Raw genomic sequence first — 21,131 nt, 5'->3', positions numbered from 1 at the left:
AGTAGGTTAAGCATCCCACTTTGGATTTTGGCTCAGGTCATGACCTCAGGGTCATGAGATTGAGCCCTGTGTCAGGCTCCACACTGGGCATGGACCCTGCTTAAGATTCTCTCCCTCCCTCTGCACCTCCCATCACCCTGCTCATACATTCTCTCTCTCTCTTTCTCAAAAAAAAAAATAATAACAGCTATACTTTAATAATAGTGAATATGGTAACAACCCTGATCATTAAGAAAGAATAAATTATGTTCAGAGGAGGATATAATTTTTAAAAGATTTCCATCAAAAGTATTTTTAAAATTTTAAATGTTCAGTACTTGAAATGTAAACTTTATGTAGAAAATACACTTTAGGTTGTCAGAAAGCATTAATGCAGATCTCTGAGTTCTTTTTTTATTGAAGTATGTTTAATGTGATTGGCTGACAGTAATGGTAACTGATAACTTCATAGGTTTTCCTTTTCACTAATCCTAAGTGAAAGAGGGGGCACGTGCTCTATTAAGACCAAAAATGGTTAAGTGTTCTGGCCAAGGTTACACAACTAGTAACTGGCAGAATACTCACTACTGTCTCACAGTACTGTATCCTTTTACACATGTTACGCTGTTGGTACCACCTGATAGACATAGCAACAAGGGAGGGTAAGGAAGGCAGGAGGCCAGTGTAGGCTGTCTAAGGTAAGCCTTCCTGGAAAGGCTCCTCATGGCTGGGAGATAAAGTCAGAGATTGAAGAAAAGAAGAATTAGCTGGAAGGTACTGTCAAATAACATCTGTTCAACACATGTTTATTAAGGTGCCCTCAGTGCCCTGACAGTTTCATAGTCAGGTAATAGTCTCCTGAGGAATTACAGTCCAGAGAGAGAGAAATTGAGAAGTTGTATGAAACTCCAGAAAATTAGGTGGGCACCTGGGTGGCTCAGTCGGTTAAGCATCTACCTTCAGCTCAGGTCCTGATCCCGGAGTCCTGGGATGGAGCCCTGAGTCGGGCTCCCTGCTCAGCGGGGAAACTGCTTCTCCTTCTCCCTCTGCCCTCCCCTCTCCCCCACTTGGGCTTGCTCGCTGTCTCTCGCTCTCTCTCTCTCTCAAATGAATAAATTAAAAAAAAAAAAAAAACCTCCAGAAAATTGGAGCACTCCAACTGCTTGGGCTTAGTAAAACCCAGACATCCAGAAACACAGAGCAGCTCTTGAAAACACTCGGCTGTCTGAGCAGGAATTGCTTTTAGCTTGTCTTGAATCTAGTATGATCCTTGCCCGCCACCCCTCACTGTCCAGGTTAAACTTCAGAGTTGTCCTGGATAACTTATGGAAGTGGTTGTTTGATATAAAATGACTTCTTGTGAAATACTGTAAAATGCTTATTGAAGGTCTAGGAGAATATAGCAGGTGGGGCTTGACTAAGAAGACGTCACGTTGCCTCCTTGCAGTGACGGAACCTTGCAGTTTACAGTGGGATTTCCTGTTTCCTTGCTTAATGCCTAGGAATCAGCAATTGCTTGTAATTCCATCTTTCATTGTGTCTGAAATGTGAAATTACCCATCTCTATTTCTCATTGCGCCAGAAAGGGGGCAGAAGAATTCCTGCATTACTGTTTGCAGAATTATAAGTCCAGCAAATTAGTCATGCTGAGAAACCATGTTAAAACTATAAGTCCAAAATTTGTAATGTAGTGTGTCTGAATTTTTATCAGTGTTGTGGACTTATAAATCAATGACTGTTTCATAACAGGAATACCCAGGCCTAAAACGAAAGTGTATGTTGACCAACTGCGGTTAATAATGTGGCCAAAATTTTATTTTCTGAAAAATTCTTTTCAATGATATTTCTTCTTTATAGGAAAAATTATTGTGAATAATCACTTAAAAAGTATGAAGGATGTTACTAAAACTTGAGAATATATTAGGTCTGGCCTTATATTTTAATTAGGTTAATACTCCTTATTAATCAACTTTATACGGGCACTTGGGAGCAGTTTTAGAGTGTCCGTTCTCTTTACAGCATGAGTAACATCTGGTAAATTTCATAATGTAAAAATGTTCTTTGGAAAATGAGCCATACTAATTTCTCCTTTCTCTTTGTCTGTCTAGTGAGAACTCAACAGAGGCTATAGGAGTAGATTCTAACAATCAGTCGAAGTCCCCACTGGAGAAGTTTATGGTCAAACTGTGCACTCATCATCAGAAGCAGTTCATCCGTGTCCTGAACGATCTGTACACTGAATCCCAGCCGGGCACCGAGGACCTGCGACCTGATTCTGGAGCAATGGATGCATCCACTTGCAATGCTGGCTGTGCCCAGCTAGGCCCCAAACATCAGGAAAAGGATGCTGCATGTCTCGGTATGAAGTCTCCTACTCCTGTAGACTTGTTTGTAGACTCATCAGGCTCGCACAGCCCTCCACACTTGACAGAACAGGCCCTGAAGGAGCCTCCTCCTGAGACAAACTCTGTAGATGGAAGAGAGAATGCCTTGACTATTATCCAGAAAGATTCCTCTGAACTTCCAACCACTAAACCTAATTCTGGTAGTTCAACAGATACTTCCATGCTGGGATACCTCACCGCATCTAATTCTTCCTCATTAAGCTTCCACCACATCTCTAAGAGCTTGGAGGGGCAAACCACTGGACAGGAGCAAGACACAAATGTGAAAATATGTGAGGATGGGAAAGACCATATGCAGAGCTCAGCTTTAATAGAAAGTCTAATTGCAGTGAAAGCAGCATCTGAGAATAGTGAGGAGAGCAACAGCTGTATTGTTTCTCAAAGAAATTCACTCAGAGCTTTATCAGAAGAAGCTTGGGACTCAGGGTTTACGGGAAATTCACCTAGAACTGCTGACAAAGAGAATGCTGTACTGTGTAGCTCAAAAACACCTTTGCGCCAGGAGTTCGAGTCCAGTGAACAGGACACAAGGCCAAAGCAAGAGAACCATCTGCACTCACTAGGAAGAAATAGGGTCAGTTACCATTTACATCCCAGTGACAAGGGTCAGTTTGATCATTCCAAAGATGGTTGGTTAGCCCCCAGCCCCATGCCAGCTGTGCACAAAGCATCTAATGGACATTCACGAACCAAGATGATATCAACCTCCATTAAGACAGCTCGGAAAAGTAAAAGGGCATCAGGGCTGAGGATAAATGATTATGATAACCAGTGTGATGTCGTTTATATCAGTCAGCCGATAACAGAATGCCACTTTGAGAATCAAAGATCAATATTATCTTCTCGGAAAACAGCCAGGAAGAGTACTCGAGGATACTTTTTCAATGGTGATTGTTGTGAGCTGCCAACTGTTCGCACACTGGCCAGAAATGTACACTCCCAAGAAAAAGCGAGCTGTTCAACAGTGGAGCCAGAGGCGGTGGTCACTCCCAAACAGACCCTTACCCTTTTGGCCCCAGGACCTGCAGTGGATGTGCAGCACCCCAGAGATGACGACCATGAAGAGCCTAGTAGAGAAATAACCTCCCCCAAGGAAGGAGAAAGAGAAGCTTCCTCTGAAAAGGAATCTCAAGAGCCTGAGGTTTGCCCCATGACAAATAAACCAAATCTGAGCAGCTCTCCTAGGTCAGAGGAAACGACAGCCTCCAGCCTGGTGTCGCCTCTCCCTGTTCACCTTCCCAAAGAGGACACGCCAGAAGGCAGCTCCATGGTCTCAACTCCCACAGCAAGTGGGATGGCTTCCCCTGACCAAGACCAACAACCAGTCGAACTGCTGGATATCAAGGAGGGGACTGTCACCCAAGACTGTCACCTGGTTTCCTCTACTGAGAGCATTTCTGAGGGAGGCAGTGAAGATGTTGTTTCTAGGCCTCATTCTTCTCCTGAAACAGTCAGTAGAGAGGAAGGTCCTCTGTGCTCAGAAAGTCAGAGTCCCCCCGTGGGCTTGGAGCCTCCCCTGAGCCTCAGAAAAGCTGAAGACAACCAAAGCATCAGTACTGAGGCTGAGACTGAAGACACTCAGGAGCTAGATACTGACCCACTCTTGAAGGAAAGCAGCACTTTTACTAATGAAAACCCCAGCAGAATTGAGGACAGTGAGGCAGCAGGTGGTACAGGAAAATCAGAGGGACAGGGCAGTGATGTAAAACATTCTTCAGAAAAAGATATGTGCGATCAAAACATTGATTTACCTGAAGAGAATGTGGACAAGAAGAAAAAAGGTAAAAAACTCCCTGAGGCCTCTGACAGGTGCCTAAGGAGTCAGCTTTCAGATCCCTCCTCTGCCGATAGGTGCCTAAGAAGTCAAAGTTCAGATTCTTCCTCTGCTTGTCCTGAGATCAAGGTTTCTAAAAATCCTGGTATGAAACGTTCTAAAAAAGAAGGGTATCCTGGTGAGACAGCATCTGAGGGCCTTCTGGCTGATGGTTTCCATACAAAAGGTCTGGAGGACACTGAAAACCCAGGTGTCGATGAAAATCCCTCTGAGAAAGATGCTGAGCAGGAGGCCGAAGGAGGTGGGATCATCACCAGGCAGACTTTTAAAAACATGCTGGCAAAGGAAGTCAAAGGGGAAGAAGGAGATATTTTCCCCAGCAGTGATCCCGTAACCACAGTTGGCCAGCCCCTGCCTGGAGAGAGACTGGAAATCTATGTTCAGTCTAAGTTAGGTGAGAAAAATGCTCATGACCCCTCAGAAAGTATTCCTTGTACTTTCCCAGAGCAATCAAAAGAGATGCCAGAACCAGTTCCCACACAAGATCCAGAGGAGGTTGCGAATGAGCTCAGCACTGCAAACATCCAGCGTAAAGATGATGGTAGCGACCCGCCGTCCAGTGCACTTGGGTTGTCAAGTAGTGGAAGCGGTGATGCTGGTGGGCCCCCAAAATGTGTACCGAGGCTTACAAGACTGACCTCTTCAGCCTACAACCTAAGACATGCTCATTCTCTGGACTGCTCGGATACTGCAAAAGTGACTTCAGAAAAGGAAGCAGCACAAGGAAACCCAATGCCAAAGGAAAATGAAGCTTCGGAGAGTGGAGATCCCTTAGACGAGAATGATGTGGACACAGTGGTAGATGACCAGCCCAAGTTTGTGGAATGGTGTGCAGAGGAGGAGAACCAAGAGCTTATCGCCAACTTCAATGCCCAGTACATGAGAGTTCAGAAAGGCTGGATCCAGTTGGAGAAAGAAGCCCAGCCAACACCAAGATCAAGGAACAAGTCAGATAAACTGAAGGAGATTTGGAAAAGCAAGAAAAGGTCACGGAAATGTAGGGGTTCGTTGGAGGTTCAAAAGTTTTCTCCAGTTCAGATGCTGTTTATGACAAATTTTAAATTATCTAATGTTTGCAAATGGTTCTTAGAGACAACTGAAACCCGGTCTCTGGTGATTGTGAAGAAGCTCAATACTCGTCTTCCGGGAGACATCCCCCCTGTCAAGCATCCTCTTCAGAAGTACTCTTCTGCCAGCCTGTACCCCAGTTCACTACAGGCTGAACGCTTGAAAAAACACTTGAAGAAATTTCCTGGAGCTACTCCTGCTAGGAACAATTGGAAAACACAGAAGCTCTGGGCCAAATTTCGAGAGAATCCTGACCAGGTGGAGCCAGAGGATGGCAGTGATATCAGCCTCAGTCCCAATTCTGAAGACAGCGTAGAGGAAGTCAAGGAAGGCCGAAATAGCCATCCTCCCACAAACTCACCTACCCCAGCCAGTACCCGGATCCTTAGAAAATATTCCAATATTCGAGGAAAGCTCAGAGCCCAGCAATGTTTGATCAAGAACGAGAAAATGGAAAGCCCGTTTGGGCAGGCTGTGGAAAGTAAACAGAGTTGTAAGAGTGTATGCATCAACCCTCTGATGTCCCCCAAGCTTGCCCTGCAAGTGGATGCAGATGGGTTTCCTGTTAAGCCCAAGAGTACTGACGGAATGAAGGGAAGGAAAGGGAAGCAAATGTCTGAAATCTTGCCGAAAGCAGAAGTGCAGAATAAACGCAAGAGGACAGAAAGCGGCAGCACTCAGGACAGGAAGGACAAGGGACCTGTGGTGAAAGCCAGCAGAGACAAGCATCCCGATGGATCCACCAAAACCCCTGCTGCCAAGAAGCCAGCTGCAAGGGACAGAATCAGCCAACTGCCCAAAAAGACATCCTTAAAAGAGAATAAAGTGAAGATCCCTAAAAAGTCTCCTGGGAAGAACTGCCCTCCCTCTAGGAGGGAAAAAGAGAATACGAACAAAAGACCCACACAGCCCGCTGCCTCGGAGACCGGGTCGAAACCTGCAAAGCAAAAGGGGGCAGGTGAATCCTCTTCAAGGCCACAGAAAGCCACCAACAGGAAGCAGAGCAGTGGAAAGACTCGGGCCAGACCCTTGACGAAAACCCCGGAGAGCAGTGCCGCGCAGAGAAAGCGAAAGCTGAAGGCAAAGCTGGACTCTTCTCACAGCAAACGGAGACGGCTGGATGCAAAGTGATCGGAGGGTGGCAGCCGCGAGTTAAACTGTCCTGCAGAAGTAACCCTTCATTTTGCATTAACTGAATCTGCTTTTATAAGCTTATCCAGCCTTTCAAATCGGCAGTTAGTGGAGAACACCACAATTGAAGATGTCAGAAAGTGCATCTCAGATGGAGAAGGGAACTTGCAGAGTCTTTCTCTGAGGCTGAGTAAGGGAAGTTATATATTATATTCTGGTTGTTCCTTGGGTTTTAAACTTGGAACCAAGCAGTTTTAGTTTTTAAAAGTACAGTGCCTTATTTATCCTTTTCGTTTTTAAATTTACAAAAGCTAAAAAGCTGATCTATGTGATTAAAGGCTTGTATTTTATACTTGATGCACAAGCACTTGTACTGTAGCCGAGAAGACCACCATCATGCACATAAACGTAGCTTCTGAGCAGCTGCCCTGCAGTGTCTGCACATGCACAGATGCTCCTGTTTGCAAACCCGAGCAGTGAACTTCCCTCTCTGTCTTGTTTGTTTGTTTAAATGATATTCGAAAGCTAAACCAAATCATTTTTATGGTATGTGGAGATTGCAGAGGGAATTTATAATTACTATGAAAGGTGAATATTTCTGTTACCCCTTTTTTAAAAATCATATTCATTATCGGTCACTCCTCCCACTTTTGACCTTTTGTCTTTTAAAAAATGTGTTCTAAATTATGTGCCCATGGGACAAAAGATGTGTCACAAGGTGTTAATATTGGGTTATGACTTCTAAAAATTATTTACATCCCCCAGGTGATTTGTATTACTGATTCTTACCATCCTTTTCATTTTGGGCCTTGCACACTTGCTGGAAACCTAACAAGGTTTTCACCTGACTTTGGGGGAAAAAATGTAGGTTTTTTTTTTTTTTCCATCTTGTAACTGTAACTTGACAATTAGGATGAGAGTGACTTCTAATATTCTTTCTTACCCTGAATACTTCCACATTCAAAGAAAGCCGAGTTGTTATTTCCATAATAGAAAAGTTTAAGAGTTTGTGTGTGCATGTGCATTTGGATGCGTTTGCCTGTGGTTATTAGCCACAGACGTCTCCCAGCCCCAGTTCTACAGTAAAATTCTTTCTTCCCCATGCGGTGTGCTAGGGTGTTCGTGAGCTGGGTAATTAGCACAGGCCAGATGGTTTAAATGTGGCCCAGGGTCTCTGTGAGTATCTGTAAAACCAGTTTGGCACCAGACTCAGAAAGGTCTAAACAGCACAGAGTCATGTAAAGGTCAGAGCAACCTTGCAGTTGGAGAAAGCAGCTCTGGCATTCCTAGTGGGCCCACACCCTTCCTCCCACCTGGAGCTGATGTTCAGCTGGTGTGTCCCAATGGGAATGGACATGTTTAGAGTGCATGTCAGCATTCTGATTGATTAGCACCATACTGGTACTTAATGCTTGTAGTGTCACTCCTGCCTCTATCATGTCAGGCTCTGTTCCTTGGCTCAAAAGTCAGAGCCACAGTGTTTGTAACGAATGTTGTTTGCCTTTCCCGAGTGACGCCTGAGGTGGTTGCATTGGTTTTACCTTGGTGCCTATAGCATTGCTCGATTACAACACAGCGTGTACTCAACATTTCCATTGGGCCACTCTACGTAAAGGCTTGGTTGGTAGAGCTTCAACCAGCTTCTCTACTGTGCTCTGTCACAGAAGTAGGCTTGTATGGACAGGTGCTACTCTGTCCTTTTTACTTAAAAAGATTTCCATTTAGATTGTTCAGATCTGTTTAGGTAAACCCAGATGGACTTTTTTCATGCATAGTTCAGTCAAATCATGATAAAACAGGCCTTCTACCCATTCTGTTAAAGGTTTGCTGTATATAATGAGAACTTCTGCTGACTGGATAGGACTGGAGAGAAACGTTTGATTCATGGGAAATTGAGAATTGTGTTGAATTTCATAGACTATCTTCAGTGAAGCCTTGACTTTTTTCCCCCTATGTCTCCTCTATCCCATGAGTCACTTTTTTTTTCGTTTTAATATCTTTGACTTTGGCCATGCAAGAGCTACCTATATTAATGAAACTGCTGAATGTGTATGTTGGGCAGCCCTTTCTCAGCATTAAGTTGCACAGAAGCATTAGTATGTTTTGAATAGGTTCAGTTAATCTTTGAAAAGTGGTTTTAAAGTTTTTTAAAAATATTTTCATATAGTCGTCACTGGATCCTGTTTTTGTGGTGACTTAAGCAACTGAGGTTTGCCGATGTCGTGTGTGCTGACTCCTGTACATATGTCCAGGGCCCCTGAGCTGCGTGCAGACTGCCTTGTAGTGGTGCTTGGATTAGGTTAGCGAGAGGTGGGAGGCAGTGAGCGGGTGCAACCCTTCCAGTTCCAGGCTTCTAACTCATTCCATTACTTTTCTAAGTTCTTTTTCATTTAAAAAAGCTTACTTCAAGATAGTAGCCTTTTCTCCCATTTTAGGCAGCGTTTGAGAAAAGGTATCAATGTGTATGCATTTTTTTTATACACTGCAATGGATCATCTTTAAAATCAACTTACATTTTATAGTAGTAGCAACACTTAAATAGACTGGGATTCTACATAATTAGAACACTTAAAAGTTTAGAAGTATTTTTATGTTTGTTGAATCTCATTTTTGCTGATTCAGTTAATTTTGCTAATAGAAGAAAACAAAAATGAACTTGAGGGCTGGCTCTGGAACGCCCTTTTACACTTACAGCCGATGCTGGCAAATGTGTCTCCTAGACACCTCCAAGCCAGACCTGCAAGTGACTCAAGTTTCCCCTTGTTTTCCCTGTCTTGCAAAGACCACCTCCTTTTTATAGCCATCTTCACAGTATGGCTGACCACCAGATGCAAAGGAAGTCTGTCCGGCGTTCTAGATTCCAAATCACAAAAGAATTCTGCTCCTGGGCCTATACTCAGCGCAGGGACTGTCCCAGCACTGGAGCTGAAGTTGCTGACCAGAGGACACTGGTATGACTGCTGAGCTTCTGGGAGAGCTGCAGGGTGCCTGGGAAACAATCACTGAAGCTCTACCATAGCTCCCCAGAGCTGGGCCCTCCTCGGGAGACCCATCTTCTAGCTCCCACTTTCTAGCCCCTAAGGCTCCCTGCGTTTGAGAGGACAACAGGGAGATCGCTCCCTAGTCAGGGCCCAAAGCCTCACCCATAGCACTCCCTCAGACCCCTAGCAAGCTGCAGCACAGCAGGGAGGCGCTGAACCTTTGTTCTGTTCTTAAGGCTTCTGCATGGGAATGTCCCTAGGTCTGTTAATCTGCAGTTGCTAGTCCCTTGCATCTGGTAGGTAGGCCAATTCTGTTGCATCTGAGTTTCATTAAAGATTTCTGTGCAAGCCTTATCTAAAAACGATAATCTTGGGCTGTGGGTTTCGCCCTTGCAGTATTATGGGTAAGAGAGGTGCAGGTCGCAGGCTTCACAGATGCGGTGCTCCTGCCGGGCTCCTCTGTGCATTTCTCATTGTTCAGATAGGACATCCGTGAAACACATCACTTCGAGACAGTTGCTTTGAACTGAAGTTTGGTCTCTTTCCTGCCTTGTGGTGGATTTTGTACTGAGGGCTGCAGCTGTCACTTTCCTCTCTGGGCAGCGTCTTGCTGATTGAAGGACCTAAGAGCCAAGTAGGAAAGGACAGCATACAACACAATGCAGATGTCACCCTTAGCGATCTGGTGGCTTGTCACCGCACCTGGGACTGGATTGGAATTTCCTAAGGTGCTGGGCCCAGGAGCCACCCCTGTTCCTGTTGGTTTCCTGTCAGCCCACACAAGCTGTGTTTTTTGCAGATGCCCTATCAAGGGTCTGCAGAATATGGGCTGGTCGCTCTTTTGTAAATAAACGTTTACTGGAACACAGCCATGCCCGTTGGTTTATGTATTTTCCGTGGCTGCTTTCCGGCAGAGTGGAGTATCTAGAACAGAGACCATATGGCCTGCAGAGCCGGAAAGATTTACTGTCTGGACCTTTCAGAAAAAGTTTGTTGACCCTCCTTGTTTAAGAAAATAATCCTTTTTTGGGAACAAATTTTGCCTGATTTATCTTCTCCTTTCTTTTGCCTGCCCCCTCCCCTCCGTCCTCTTCTTTTTCCTCCTTATCTTCCCTCAGTTTTGTTCTTCCTTTTACATTTCTTTATTTCTCCTTGCTACAGAAGGTATATCGTTATAGCACATTGAATACCGTCTCCTGACACTTGAGCTGCTGTAGCCTCACATCTTCCGTCTTCGAGCCGCCATCACTGGCCACAGTGAGGCCGCTGTTAGCCTCTAGAGTCAGGCCCCACAGGCAAAGAGGGCTTCGGAGTTCTCAGTGCGGCCCGGGCCTCTCATTTCACTCTGTCCTTACCTTAGACCTGACACTGGCTTCACATCTTGTGTGTTACTGAGGCAAGCCAAGATTTATTTATTTTTTTCAAAATTAGGTGAGAATACTTTAGTTGGAGGTTCCGTTTTCTGAGCTGCATGTTTAGATACGGAAAAAGCCTTTTCACAGAAGAAAAACAAAGTCCAGTCACTGACCCACAGTATTTATTATGTAATGTTTTTGGCCAGCTTCTAGGAAAATAAAAATGTATCAGTACTGATATTTTTTCAGTCACATACTCTCCTTTCAAAATAACGTTATTAGAGGTAAGCCAAAAATAAAAAGCAAGGGCTTGCTTTGAACATGCGTTTAGAAAAGAATAGAAAATTGGAGCATCTTAGGACCTAAGTGTGACTGAGAAGGTGTAGATTGTATCTTTGGATCAAATCCAGTCAGCCTCCAAGCTGTTGGTCTTCCCTCTCCCCCACAACGCAAGGATAAGCTTCTATACTGTTCTACAAATGAAGTTGAATGTCGTGTCAGTGAAAAAATTTCTGTCAGTGGCCCCAGAACAGTGATTGTTTCAATTGTTTTGAAGAAGATAATTATTATTTTGACTTCTCAGCTATTAATTTTTGTCTTCGTATGGCTTGATGTCCACTGAAATACTGGAAATTTTTTCTACAAGTATGAAATCATGTCTCTGTATATCACATTGGCAAGGCAGTCCTCACATCCCAGCAGTAAGTATTCTTCCCCCGGCTTGCTCCCAAGTCCTTTTTCAGGGAAAAAATGAAAAGAAAAAGATTATTGTATTTAAAACAAGCAAAGTTGTAGCAAGCCTTTTGAGGCAACCTTCAGTACAGTTCATCCCTTGAAATGTCAGAACAAACTGCTTGTTCAACAGTCGACGTATTAGAAGACTTGAAGGTCTGTCCTCTCTCCTTTAAAGTTATTAAGTCATACTCAGGCAGAAACCCAGAGCTCTCTGATGCTGCTTCTGACTTAGGGCTTTGCCATGTCGTGCTGGAGGACCCAGAGGACCACCTGGACCACTTCTGCGGAGGGTATCCTTGCTCATGCTTTTGCTCTTGGAATTGAGCCAGTGCGGCCACTTGCTTCCGTTAGCTCCTGTCTGTCTGATCGTCCCTTTCCCAGAGCGCTGGTGGTGTACGCTCAGTGCTCAGGAGACATCCTTTGCTTCGGTGTTCAGAGGGGCGATTGTGTAGTTACGTCTGCCTGGCAAGCACAGTGATGCACAGAGCCTCTCTCCCCTGCCTGGACCGTCCACGTCACACAAGGTGCTCAGCAGTAGGCAAGGTACGTAAACGTACAGATTGCCCATAAACAACAACAACAGCAGCAGCAAAAAACAGGTGCTTGTGCTTTTATAATATGCCAGAGGTTGGAGGGATGCATTTTACTTTTTTTTTTTTATGATTATATTAAAAAAAAAAAGTAACAGAGACCATATGTAGCTGACAGAGCGTAAAATACAAAATATCCACCACCTGGCTATTTACAGAAAAGATTTACTGACCCTTGTAGTAGGTCATTCAAGGTCAGTTATGCAGACAGTTAGGGACAAACATTTTTCCTATAATCAAGCCTTGCACCATTTCTGCCCTTTTAGATTTGAGGATGTCTTGCCTGTTCGTCTCGGCACACAGCTGTTGTTGCACCTTATTTCTGAGTAATGCTTGTGCGCTAAAGAAAAAGAAAATACCCCCCTTCGTTGATTGAATATTTGTTGAATCCTGATCTTATCTACTAGGATAAGTAGTTAAAACTAGAAGTACAAAGTCTTTTAAGTCTTCCTTTATGGCAAACAGATTTAGTAATGGGCCTAAAGCCAAGACAGCGCCTCTCCTGGCCAGCCCAGGTGGGTTCCTTTTACCCTCTAGAGCCGTCCTTTTCTTTTTCATGTACAGCATATTTGCAAGCTCACTCCCCAAGCTTTGGTCACTACTTGTGAACATAAATGGCTGGCCTGTGCCTGTTTGAACCTCGAATCCAGCCTAGCCATTCTCAGCTCTTCTAAAAACACCAGCCTGTTGATGGCACCTCGTTGGCACACCAGCTCTAGACTGAAGAAGCCTGGCTCACCTCGTTCAGAGGAGCCATCCTTGACACCCTGCTTCTTCCCTCTTCTGCTTAGGCCACTCTGCCCCCTTCCGGGAGCTGTCTTCTCGGGGACGGTCTCCCATCTCCCGAGCACGTTACTGAGCAGAGACGTGTCATACTAGAAGCTACTTTCTCTCCATAACTCTTTATTTTCCTTCTAGAATTTAGCCATTGAGTCCAGATGCTCTTCAGTTTATCAACTTTTTCAGCCCACTTGTTTTCTATAACCTGCACCTCTGCTGCCTTGCAGCCGAAGCTGTAATATTTGGGAGGTAGTTTGTGGGAAAGACGCTATACAAACAAGAGCTGCATAATTTTGTATATTTATACCACAGATAGGGATTTGTTTTAGAGCCGCTGTAGCTTAAGGGTATTTGTTTCCCCAGTGTTCTAGGAGACTGTGTTATTGACTCTGGTTTCAAATACATTATATAATACATAGTTATACACACCACTGTGGAATTTATTTCACTGTGTAAATACTGATATTTTCCTGTTCAAAAGCTTCTATAGAAAGTATTTATTTTAACAACAAAAAATTAACTGTCAAAAGGGCTTTCCAAAAAAGTGTTCTTTCTAGACACCCATCCTTCCCAATTACCATGCTCATCCATTGAACTCCCAAACAACATCGTGAAGGCAGAGGGTGTAGCCTTGAAACCCTCACTAGTTCGGGCATATGCAATGTGGATTGGGAACCCGAGTGCTTCTCCCCACTGTCATCCCATCCCAGAACAAAGTGGGTCTCCCACCACTGTTATGGCTGTGCCAGGCATGGCATCAGGGCTTGCCTGAAGCAGCCCACGTTTCGCATACACAGTTGATACCTTCTGACTGTCCAACAGCCTGTGCAGGGAAATGAGCCTTAGTTGTAACCCCAAGGAAATCCAAGCCCATACCTGTGGGATATGGAGAAACCACTGGTTGCCTAAAGAAAGCATTAAGATATATTGTAGTCTTTCTCATGTTTGTGAAGGACACACACCTGTTCACATTCATTAACCATGGGAGATTAGTGTTTCCTTCTGCACCTTGATAGTACTCATGAGCACCTCAGCTCTCCTCCTCCGCCCCTCTTTTCCCTGTCTCAGCAAGCATCTGTGCAGATGTGGGCCAGTCCCACCTGTAACCCATGGTTACAGAACGGAACCATCTGTTCTAAGATGTGTGCAGCTTTTCTTCTCAGGAGTTTTGGTCTGCAATTCAGAGCACCCCTAGATGTCATGGAACTGATGGCTTTATGATCACGTTCCTCTTCCCTGTGCCCCATTCCTGGGCACCTCTGTCTGAGTCATGATTCTCATTCCGCCCAGCTGGCTGGACTGGGAACTGCAGCTCCAGGACTGCAGAGCGCCTGGGACTGGACGCACATGGAGTTTTGTCCTCCATAAATTTTGAACCATAATTTGCATATTTTCTTATGGCCTCCCTTTGTCTTTTCTAACAAATGAGGAGGACACTTGAACAGTAATGCTGGAGAATGTTTTTTTCTAAGATACTATTTGTAAGCAAATCTGATTTTAAGATGAAATGTGAATGGGTAACTAGGTGCCAGGGAATTTAGCACTGAACTAGACAGTCAACACTTTTTTAACCTTTGCAGGAGGAAATAGATTTTGCTCTCATCTAATGTTCACAAGAAGTAATGTTGTAAATAGTTTTTTTAAATATTTATTACGTGTGCTGTATACCGATTCATGTTCTGAGCGGTGTTGGTCTGCAGTGTAGTATCGTGGAAGGGTATATTTTGAGCAATGGACTTACTTTCATAACACAGTTCACACATGGAGAAAGAACAGAAACCAGCAGGTTGAGAGCTGTGTGGGGCATTTGATCTGTAATGCTACATCAATCCAAGCTTTAACTGCCCCCTCTTCTCATCTGGTTATGTTAAATATATTATATATATATACACACACATGTATGTATGATAAACTGGTCGGTTCCCGGATCTGCAGAGCAGATTTCCAGGTGTTCTTTCTGATGTGTTACGTATAAGCAATAGGATCCCAGGAAATAACATTTGTTCTGGGCTCTGCGTTGGCCCTTGTCTCAGAGGATAGGGTGGGGGTAGAACAGCTCTTGCTAAGACCTCTTGCCTTTGCCGGAGAGGTGGCTGTACTTGAATTTTTGCTTCTGTTTGTCCACACGCTTCTTCATGTCATACAACTCTAGCAATGGATGAGAAGTCTGCCAGCACCAGACACATCAAAAATCGGGCATGGAGATTGAAAAATGATCATTTTTCCATGAATTTGTAGGGCTTCCTAAATCTAGTGGAGGCAAAGCTCGTTTGGCTGTAAACATAAGAATTTTTTATATTAGAAATTTAATTGCCAGCTAAAAGTCCCTTGAGTCTATCTGCCCTGCGTTTGAAAGCTAAGCCCATTTCCTGTGATCCCCCTCTGTGCCTGGGTTTGAAATGTCTGGGGTAAAACCCGTTAGATCCGAGCGAGGCAGGCAGTCCCTCTTCCACGGCTCCCAGCGTGTCCAGTTCCACAGCTTTCTAAGCTGTTTAGCAGCCTCTCCTGTGACCGTCCTAAACTTTATGAAAAATACCCCACACCCAAATAACCATGAATAGAATAATGTAGTTTTTTAGGCTTTTGGAATATGTCTTCTCTTTTGTATTTATGATGGTGTTTAGAATTTTTCACTAGTGTTTTTTAGATTGAAGTGGGTGCGTTAGGATAAGACTTTCCATTGCTGAGCCTAAAAGCAAGCAAGAGGAAAGAAACTGACCTATATTGTGTCATTGGGAAGGTGACTACTTGTGGTGGTGGGAGGGCGGGGAGGGGGCGTTGTAGATTATGTGGGAGTAAAATAGAACTCTGGCCTGAGGCTCCCCAAGTGTTATTACCTTGTAATAAATAATCCCCTTATTAGCCTCACTTAATCTCAATAGAAGCCTGCTGTTTACCCTCAGGGAACAAGTAGTTTTCAAAATTGAGCTCCTCCAAGGTCACTGGCCAGCGCCTGTGTGCAGGCGTTGGTCGTCTTTGTGAACTCATGGCATTATTTTCCCATATGCATTATGATACTAAGAAATTCAACCCCAACCTGTATGAAAAGCACAGCCCAGGGTCCTACTTTAGGCTAGAGTTAATGCCTTTCGGGGGCCAGGGGGGCATAGGAGGCCCATGCAATTTAACTGAAGCTCAGGTGCCGTGTTGGGTTTTTCTTCTTTTTTGGCCACGACCCTTCAGAATGAGATTAGGGCAGGGGCTGCTGATCCGGCTGGATCCAGGGAGCTCTAAGATGAATCTCTACCGTTCCTTTAAGGTCTTTCTGGTTCCTCCCGGTGTTGTCGTTGCCGAGGTCAATCTTGTAGTTGTTCAGATGTGCTCCTTTTTGCTGTCTTGTGAGTCTTAGCCAGTGATCCAGATGCCCAAGGAGAGAGTCCCCGGAGGGCCTCACCCCTTCCCGGTACCAAGTGTGTGCTCCTAACCTGTGCAAAGGTGGTCTTTCCAAAAGCAGTGAGTTGAGAAATTCTGCAAATGGTAATCTGGGTGATCGGCGTATATTTCTTGGGCCTGGATTTCCATTATGTTAGTGAGTGTAGGAAGATACTGTGTCTTTAATGGATGAAAATTCAATGTATGCTGTGAATTTGTTGGTTTGAAACATTGAAAAATTTTCATTAGACAATGTTTACATACCTCACCTGAAGAACCTTTGAGAGTGTATATATGAAATTTAAAAATATATTAAGTTGCTTTAAAACAATATGTATAGCTATAAAAGTTGGAGTTATTTTAACTTTGAATATGTACCAAGTCTCTTAAATATTGAAATCTGTGGACTTTTTGTGCTTCTGTGTTTTACTTTCCTGTTAGGCCATGTAGGAAGCTGTGTTCTTGTTATTGGTGAAGGGCCCTCACTGAGATCCAAGCTTGGAAGGATTTCCTTTGTTGTTCCAGATTTTCTTGTTTGGTTTGAGGGATGGGGTATGGAGCTAGAGGATGTGTGGGAGGGATTTCTCTAACATTGACATCTATTCCATGAGCTTTTTCTAGGCGCTTATTTTATTGCAGCGTATTAAACTTCTTTGATATTAAAGTGTGTTTGTGTAGTTACTGAAGAGGGAACAGAATGCATGGAAGCCCAGTATTCCACTTGTAGCCTCTGGCAAAGTTAAGAAGTTGCCAGAAGGAACCCAAAAGCAATATACTTCTTCATACTTCTGCCTCAGCCACGGTGTTGGGACTTAAAGGAACATTGTGTGGTAGATCTGTGGTTATTTTGTGAGGTATGCCTAACTTCAGGGGCAAGAAAACACTGTGGGTGAATCCTTGGGAGTTCCACCTCGGAGTTGGAAAGGTGCCAGTGCTTCATCCCGAGGGGCAGAGAGCAGCTGAACCAGGTAAGCCATTGTTAAATTCAGGGGCGATGTGCACAGCCACCAAGGAAGGCTGCCCCCCCCCCTTCCCCGTAGCCCATGTTGGGGCCTGGCAGAATGCTGGCAGGAAATTCTTAACATGTCCTAGCCTCGTGACCTGTTCTGCATTCTTTCAGTTCTGCTTGAGAGGGGTCAGTGTAAGCGTCCAGTGGGCCAGTGAGTCCTGTGGAATCAGCCATGATTTCATTAATAAATTATATGACAGTGGCCACCGACGTGCAGAACTATAGCCAGTAAAAATAACCCTGCTGCTGACAGTCGGGCTGCCTCTCTTAATCGGGTCAGGAGAATCATCCTGTTCCACATTAGGACTTTTCGTTGTTAAAAGAGACTTCTTTTCCTCCCATATTGATCCTAGGGTACAATAACTAGAATGTATCTAAGAGGTGCGGACTGACTGGCTTGGTGTGAGGGGCCATCTCGAAAATTAACGCTGGAGAGTGCAAGGCCCCGGGACGATAGAGATGCGTTAGCACTGATCTCAGGAAAACTTGGCAACTTTAGTTGGAAGCCTGGTCATTTTTTTTTTTAAAGATTTTATTTATTTATTTGACAGAGACAGCCAGCGAGAGAGGGAACACAGCAGGGGGAGTGGGAGAGGAAGAAGCACGCTCCTAGCGGAGGAGCCTGATGTGGGGCTCGATCCCAGGACTCTGGGATCACGCCCTGAGCTGAAGGCAGAAGCCTGGTCATTCTTTCTGTTGCTTCCACTCCCCAGCCAAGCCCTGCTATGTCCATTTCCTTGGCTGGGGATTTCCTTTGAACTGTTAAATTTGCCACTTACTTCACTGTAATTCAGATGTTGTAAACTGGTAGCTCACAGATGTGTTTTATTTAGCCTAGTGTTTAAAAAATTATACACAAACTATGAGTGTTGACATGAAATTTGGTTTCTGGCTTCTCTTTTAAAAAATGACAAGATCTGATAAAGTTAGTGCGTGGTAAGAATCTGCTGGAGCTCAATAGATTGGAAAATGTGCCTTTAAGGTCACCATGGTCCTTTTCGGCTACCATTTGTCCCTTTTTTCTTTAACAATGGGGAAATAGGTTTCTTACTTGCTGCATTATCAGCAGTGGTGATACAAATAGAGGCCAGAAGGGCATGTGCCCACTGGACTTATTTAGATAACCTACTGTCCAGACACTTGAGCTTACAACCCTATTTTAACCCATTTTCTCTCCTATACCCAGTTCATTACATTTCCTCCCAAACCCCTAATTGCTTTGCAGGTACTGCAGTTACCATCACTGCCCACTTTTAAGGTGACCACGTCTGTTAAGGTGACTTGGGCAGCCATCATCATGATCTAGTGGGAAATCAGTCTGTAGCCATGGCATCAGAGCCGGGGGCCAGCTGGGTCCCCTTGCTGGTAGGGGCCTTGCCCAGCCTGACTGCCAGGGCCGGGCCTCACCTAGATGCTCAGGTCATGCATTCTACAGAACTCCTAAGAGCAGTTTTCAGTCTGAAATCATGGCAGAACTACATAGAAGTATGTTTGCCTTCTTTCTCCACTGATCCCTATGAACCACTGGTTCCTGGTGACAGGTTAACCTTACAGGGCAGTTCGAGAAGCCACATCGCTTTCTAATCTGTTGCCCTGATGAACGGAAACCTTCAGAGCCAGCTTGAATGTGGATGGGGCTCAGTTCACACACACACAGTTCGGGTGTGGCTGCAGACACTGGAAGGGAAACGAGCCGAGCAGCCCCTCCAGATCTCTGTGTGTGCTGTGCCATGCCAGGATGGGCCCGCCCTGACATCCCCGGGGAGCCATGACCAAGCCATGCCCAGACCTCGCCTTCCTCCCTCAGGAGGAACCCACCGCCTCTGCCACTTCAGGGAGACCAGAGAGTTCTGAGGGCAGATATCCTACATGTGCTGCATCTGAGAGCCATCCCTGGATTGTGGCCAGCGTATGGGCAGCTCAGAAACCCCCAAACCCTGGGAGGCGGCCATGTCAGCAGCCCTGGGCTCATCCTTGGTGCAGAAAAAGAGATCAACAAGGCAGAACCTGAGTGAATCAATGTCATGTTCACATGGAAGACAACAGACGATATCCAACACGTTCTAGAACAATTCTAGGGAAAGGACAGGGGTGGCTCCCTCACAGCCTGCTCTAAACCAGTCTCTCTAAAAGAGTGATCCTGACAAGACTACAGAAACCCCTAACACTGCATCTGAAAAACAAAACGAGACACCAGATATTGACTTTAACATATAAAAATACTATAACAAAATGAAATACAAATATATATTAGAATCTGTTAAGTATTCTGTATAAAGAGATACTTTCATGGTTAGGCTAATAGCAGGCAAAAAGGAGACAAGTCCGGCCTTTTCCTGACACCTTCACAGGGCGCTGGGGCCAGCAGTGGCGGCAGCAACCCCAGGACCTGCCCTGCTTGTGTCTCTTCAGTGCGTGGTTAAGAGCCAGTGGTGACATCAGCGCAAACGAAGGTCTTTACCGAAGGGGTGACAAGATATGGAGGTGATCTGTCAGAGATGATTTCACCAGAGCCTTCTCCCGGGCCTCAGTGTGAACAGGCAAGAGGAGTGGTGACACAGCTCCTTACCCACGGGCAGGTCAGTGCTTACATTCAGGGGATGTTGACCCTGGGACACACAGCTCGGCCCCTAGCTGCCCTCACTCTTGTGGTGGATCCCAGTCTCCCGGCTTGACAGAGGGTGAGCGTGGGGCCAGGCGGGGATGTGGGTGTCGTGGAGGAGTGGGTGGGGGCTGTGGCCAGCTCACACAGGGCACTGCCTGCGAACAGACCCCCCCCCCCCATACTCTGCCCTCCCGACCCCACAGCACTGGGAGTGTGGGACTCCTGGCAGCCATCACCCATCTGCAAGTGAAGAGGCTGCTGCCAGTCAGTGCCCCTCAGGCCCAGGGAGCCTCGTCGACTCCAGGGCAGTGGGGAGCAGTGATGGCCAAACGCAGGTGAGTGTCTCAGGGCCAGTGGTCCCAGAACACCTGTATTTCGTGTGAGGGGTGAGTCAGCTACGCTTGAGCTTTCCTCTATAGATCAGCACCTGCCTCGTGCAAGAGCTGCTCTCCTTAGTCCCCCAGTGGCCCAGAAACTGTAGGTAACGGAGGGATGCTGTGCAGCCCTCGGAGAAGCCTCTCAAGGCCCGGCTGCTGTCCATGGGGGGGAGGGGCACTGCAGCCTTGCTCAGGATTATAGTAGAGCCTGGTGCCTGGTGAAGAGCAGATCCAGCCATGAAAATACCTCTGCAGTTGGGCCGGGCAGGACCCCCTTCACATTACAGGGCTCCTGGGATTCAAACTCGCTGGCCGGAGTCCCAGTGTAGTGGAACATACCAGCCTTCCTCAGTTGTAAGGGGCTCCAGCCCTCTGCTGCTCAGCACCCAGAGCTCCCTCCCCCACCACCCGTGGTGGCTGAGGATACGGGAAGAGACCACCTCAGCCACACCACGGCATGCTCCCCAGCCCTGTCTTCTGGTTGTCGATGGAGGGGCCGGGAAAGGGACATGCTCACTCCCCTTGCCCACTGGGGTTCCCTGGGAGCACCCTCTCTGGGCAGGAGAGTGTGACCTATCTTGTAGCCAGTTCACTACTTAAGCTCAAAGATACGCTTTTGTGTTTTCATTCTGCATGGAAAAGCATTTGTAGTCACGTGGCCACATATTCAGTGACTCTTCAAACACAGAGTCCTTCCTTGCAAATGCCTAGGGTGAGCCGCGCTGGCCTGGGCCAGCATCTGTGGTTGGAGCCCTCTGCTCATCTCTTCCCAGGCATCCTGGTTACTCCTGTGATGCTCTACGATGAGTCCGTGTCGGTCCATGAGAGCGGCCTGGTACTGGCAGCCGGTAGGCACGTAAATCCTTGTTGATGTGATTAATGAAAATGGATCTTCTAGCTCCTCCAGCCT

The 21,131-nt window shown here is 45.8% G+C and overlaps 1 protein-coding gene across 1 annotated transcript in view; it reads left to right on the top strand.

Annotated features, from left to right (window-relative positions):
* Positions 1-7,272, top strand: part of LCOR (ligand dependent nuclear receptor corepressor) — a 171,605-nt gene extending 164,333 nt beyond the window's left edge. The window contains exon 7 of the mRNA XM_040624800.1: positions 2,088-7,272. Coding sequence (XP_040480734.1) covers positions 2,088-6,417 — 4,330 coding nt within the window. The 3' untranslated portion in view covers positions 6,418-7,272. The remainder of the gene's footprint in view (positions 1-2,087) is intronic.
* Positions 7,273-21,131: the final 13,859 nt, after the last annotated feature.

The sequence above is a fragment of the Ursus maritimus genome, unplaced genomic scaffold, assembly GCF_017311325.1.
Source record: "Ursus maritimus isolate PB19 unplaced genomic scaffold, ASM1731132v1 scaffold_7, whole genome shotgun sequence".
NCBI lineage: Eukaryota > Metazoa > Chordata > Mammalia > Carnivora > Ursidae > Ursus > Ursus maritimus.
This window is presented reverse-complemented; position numbering and strand designations above follow the sequence as displayed.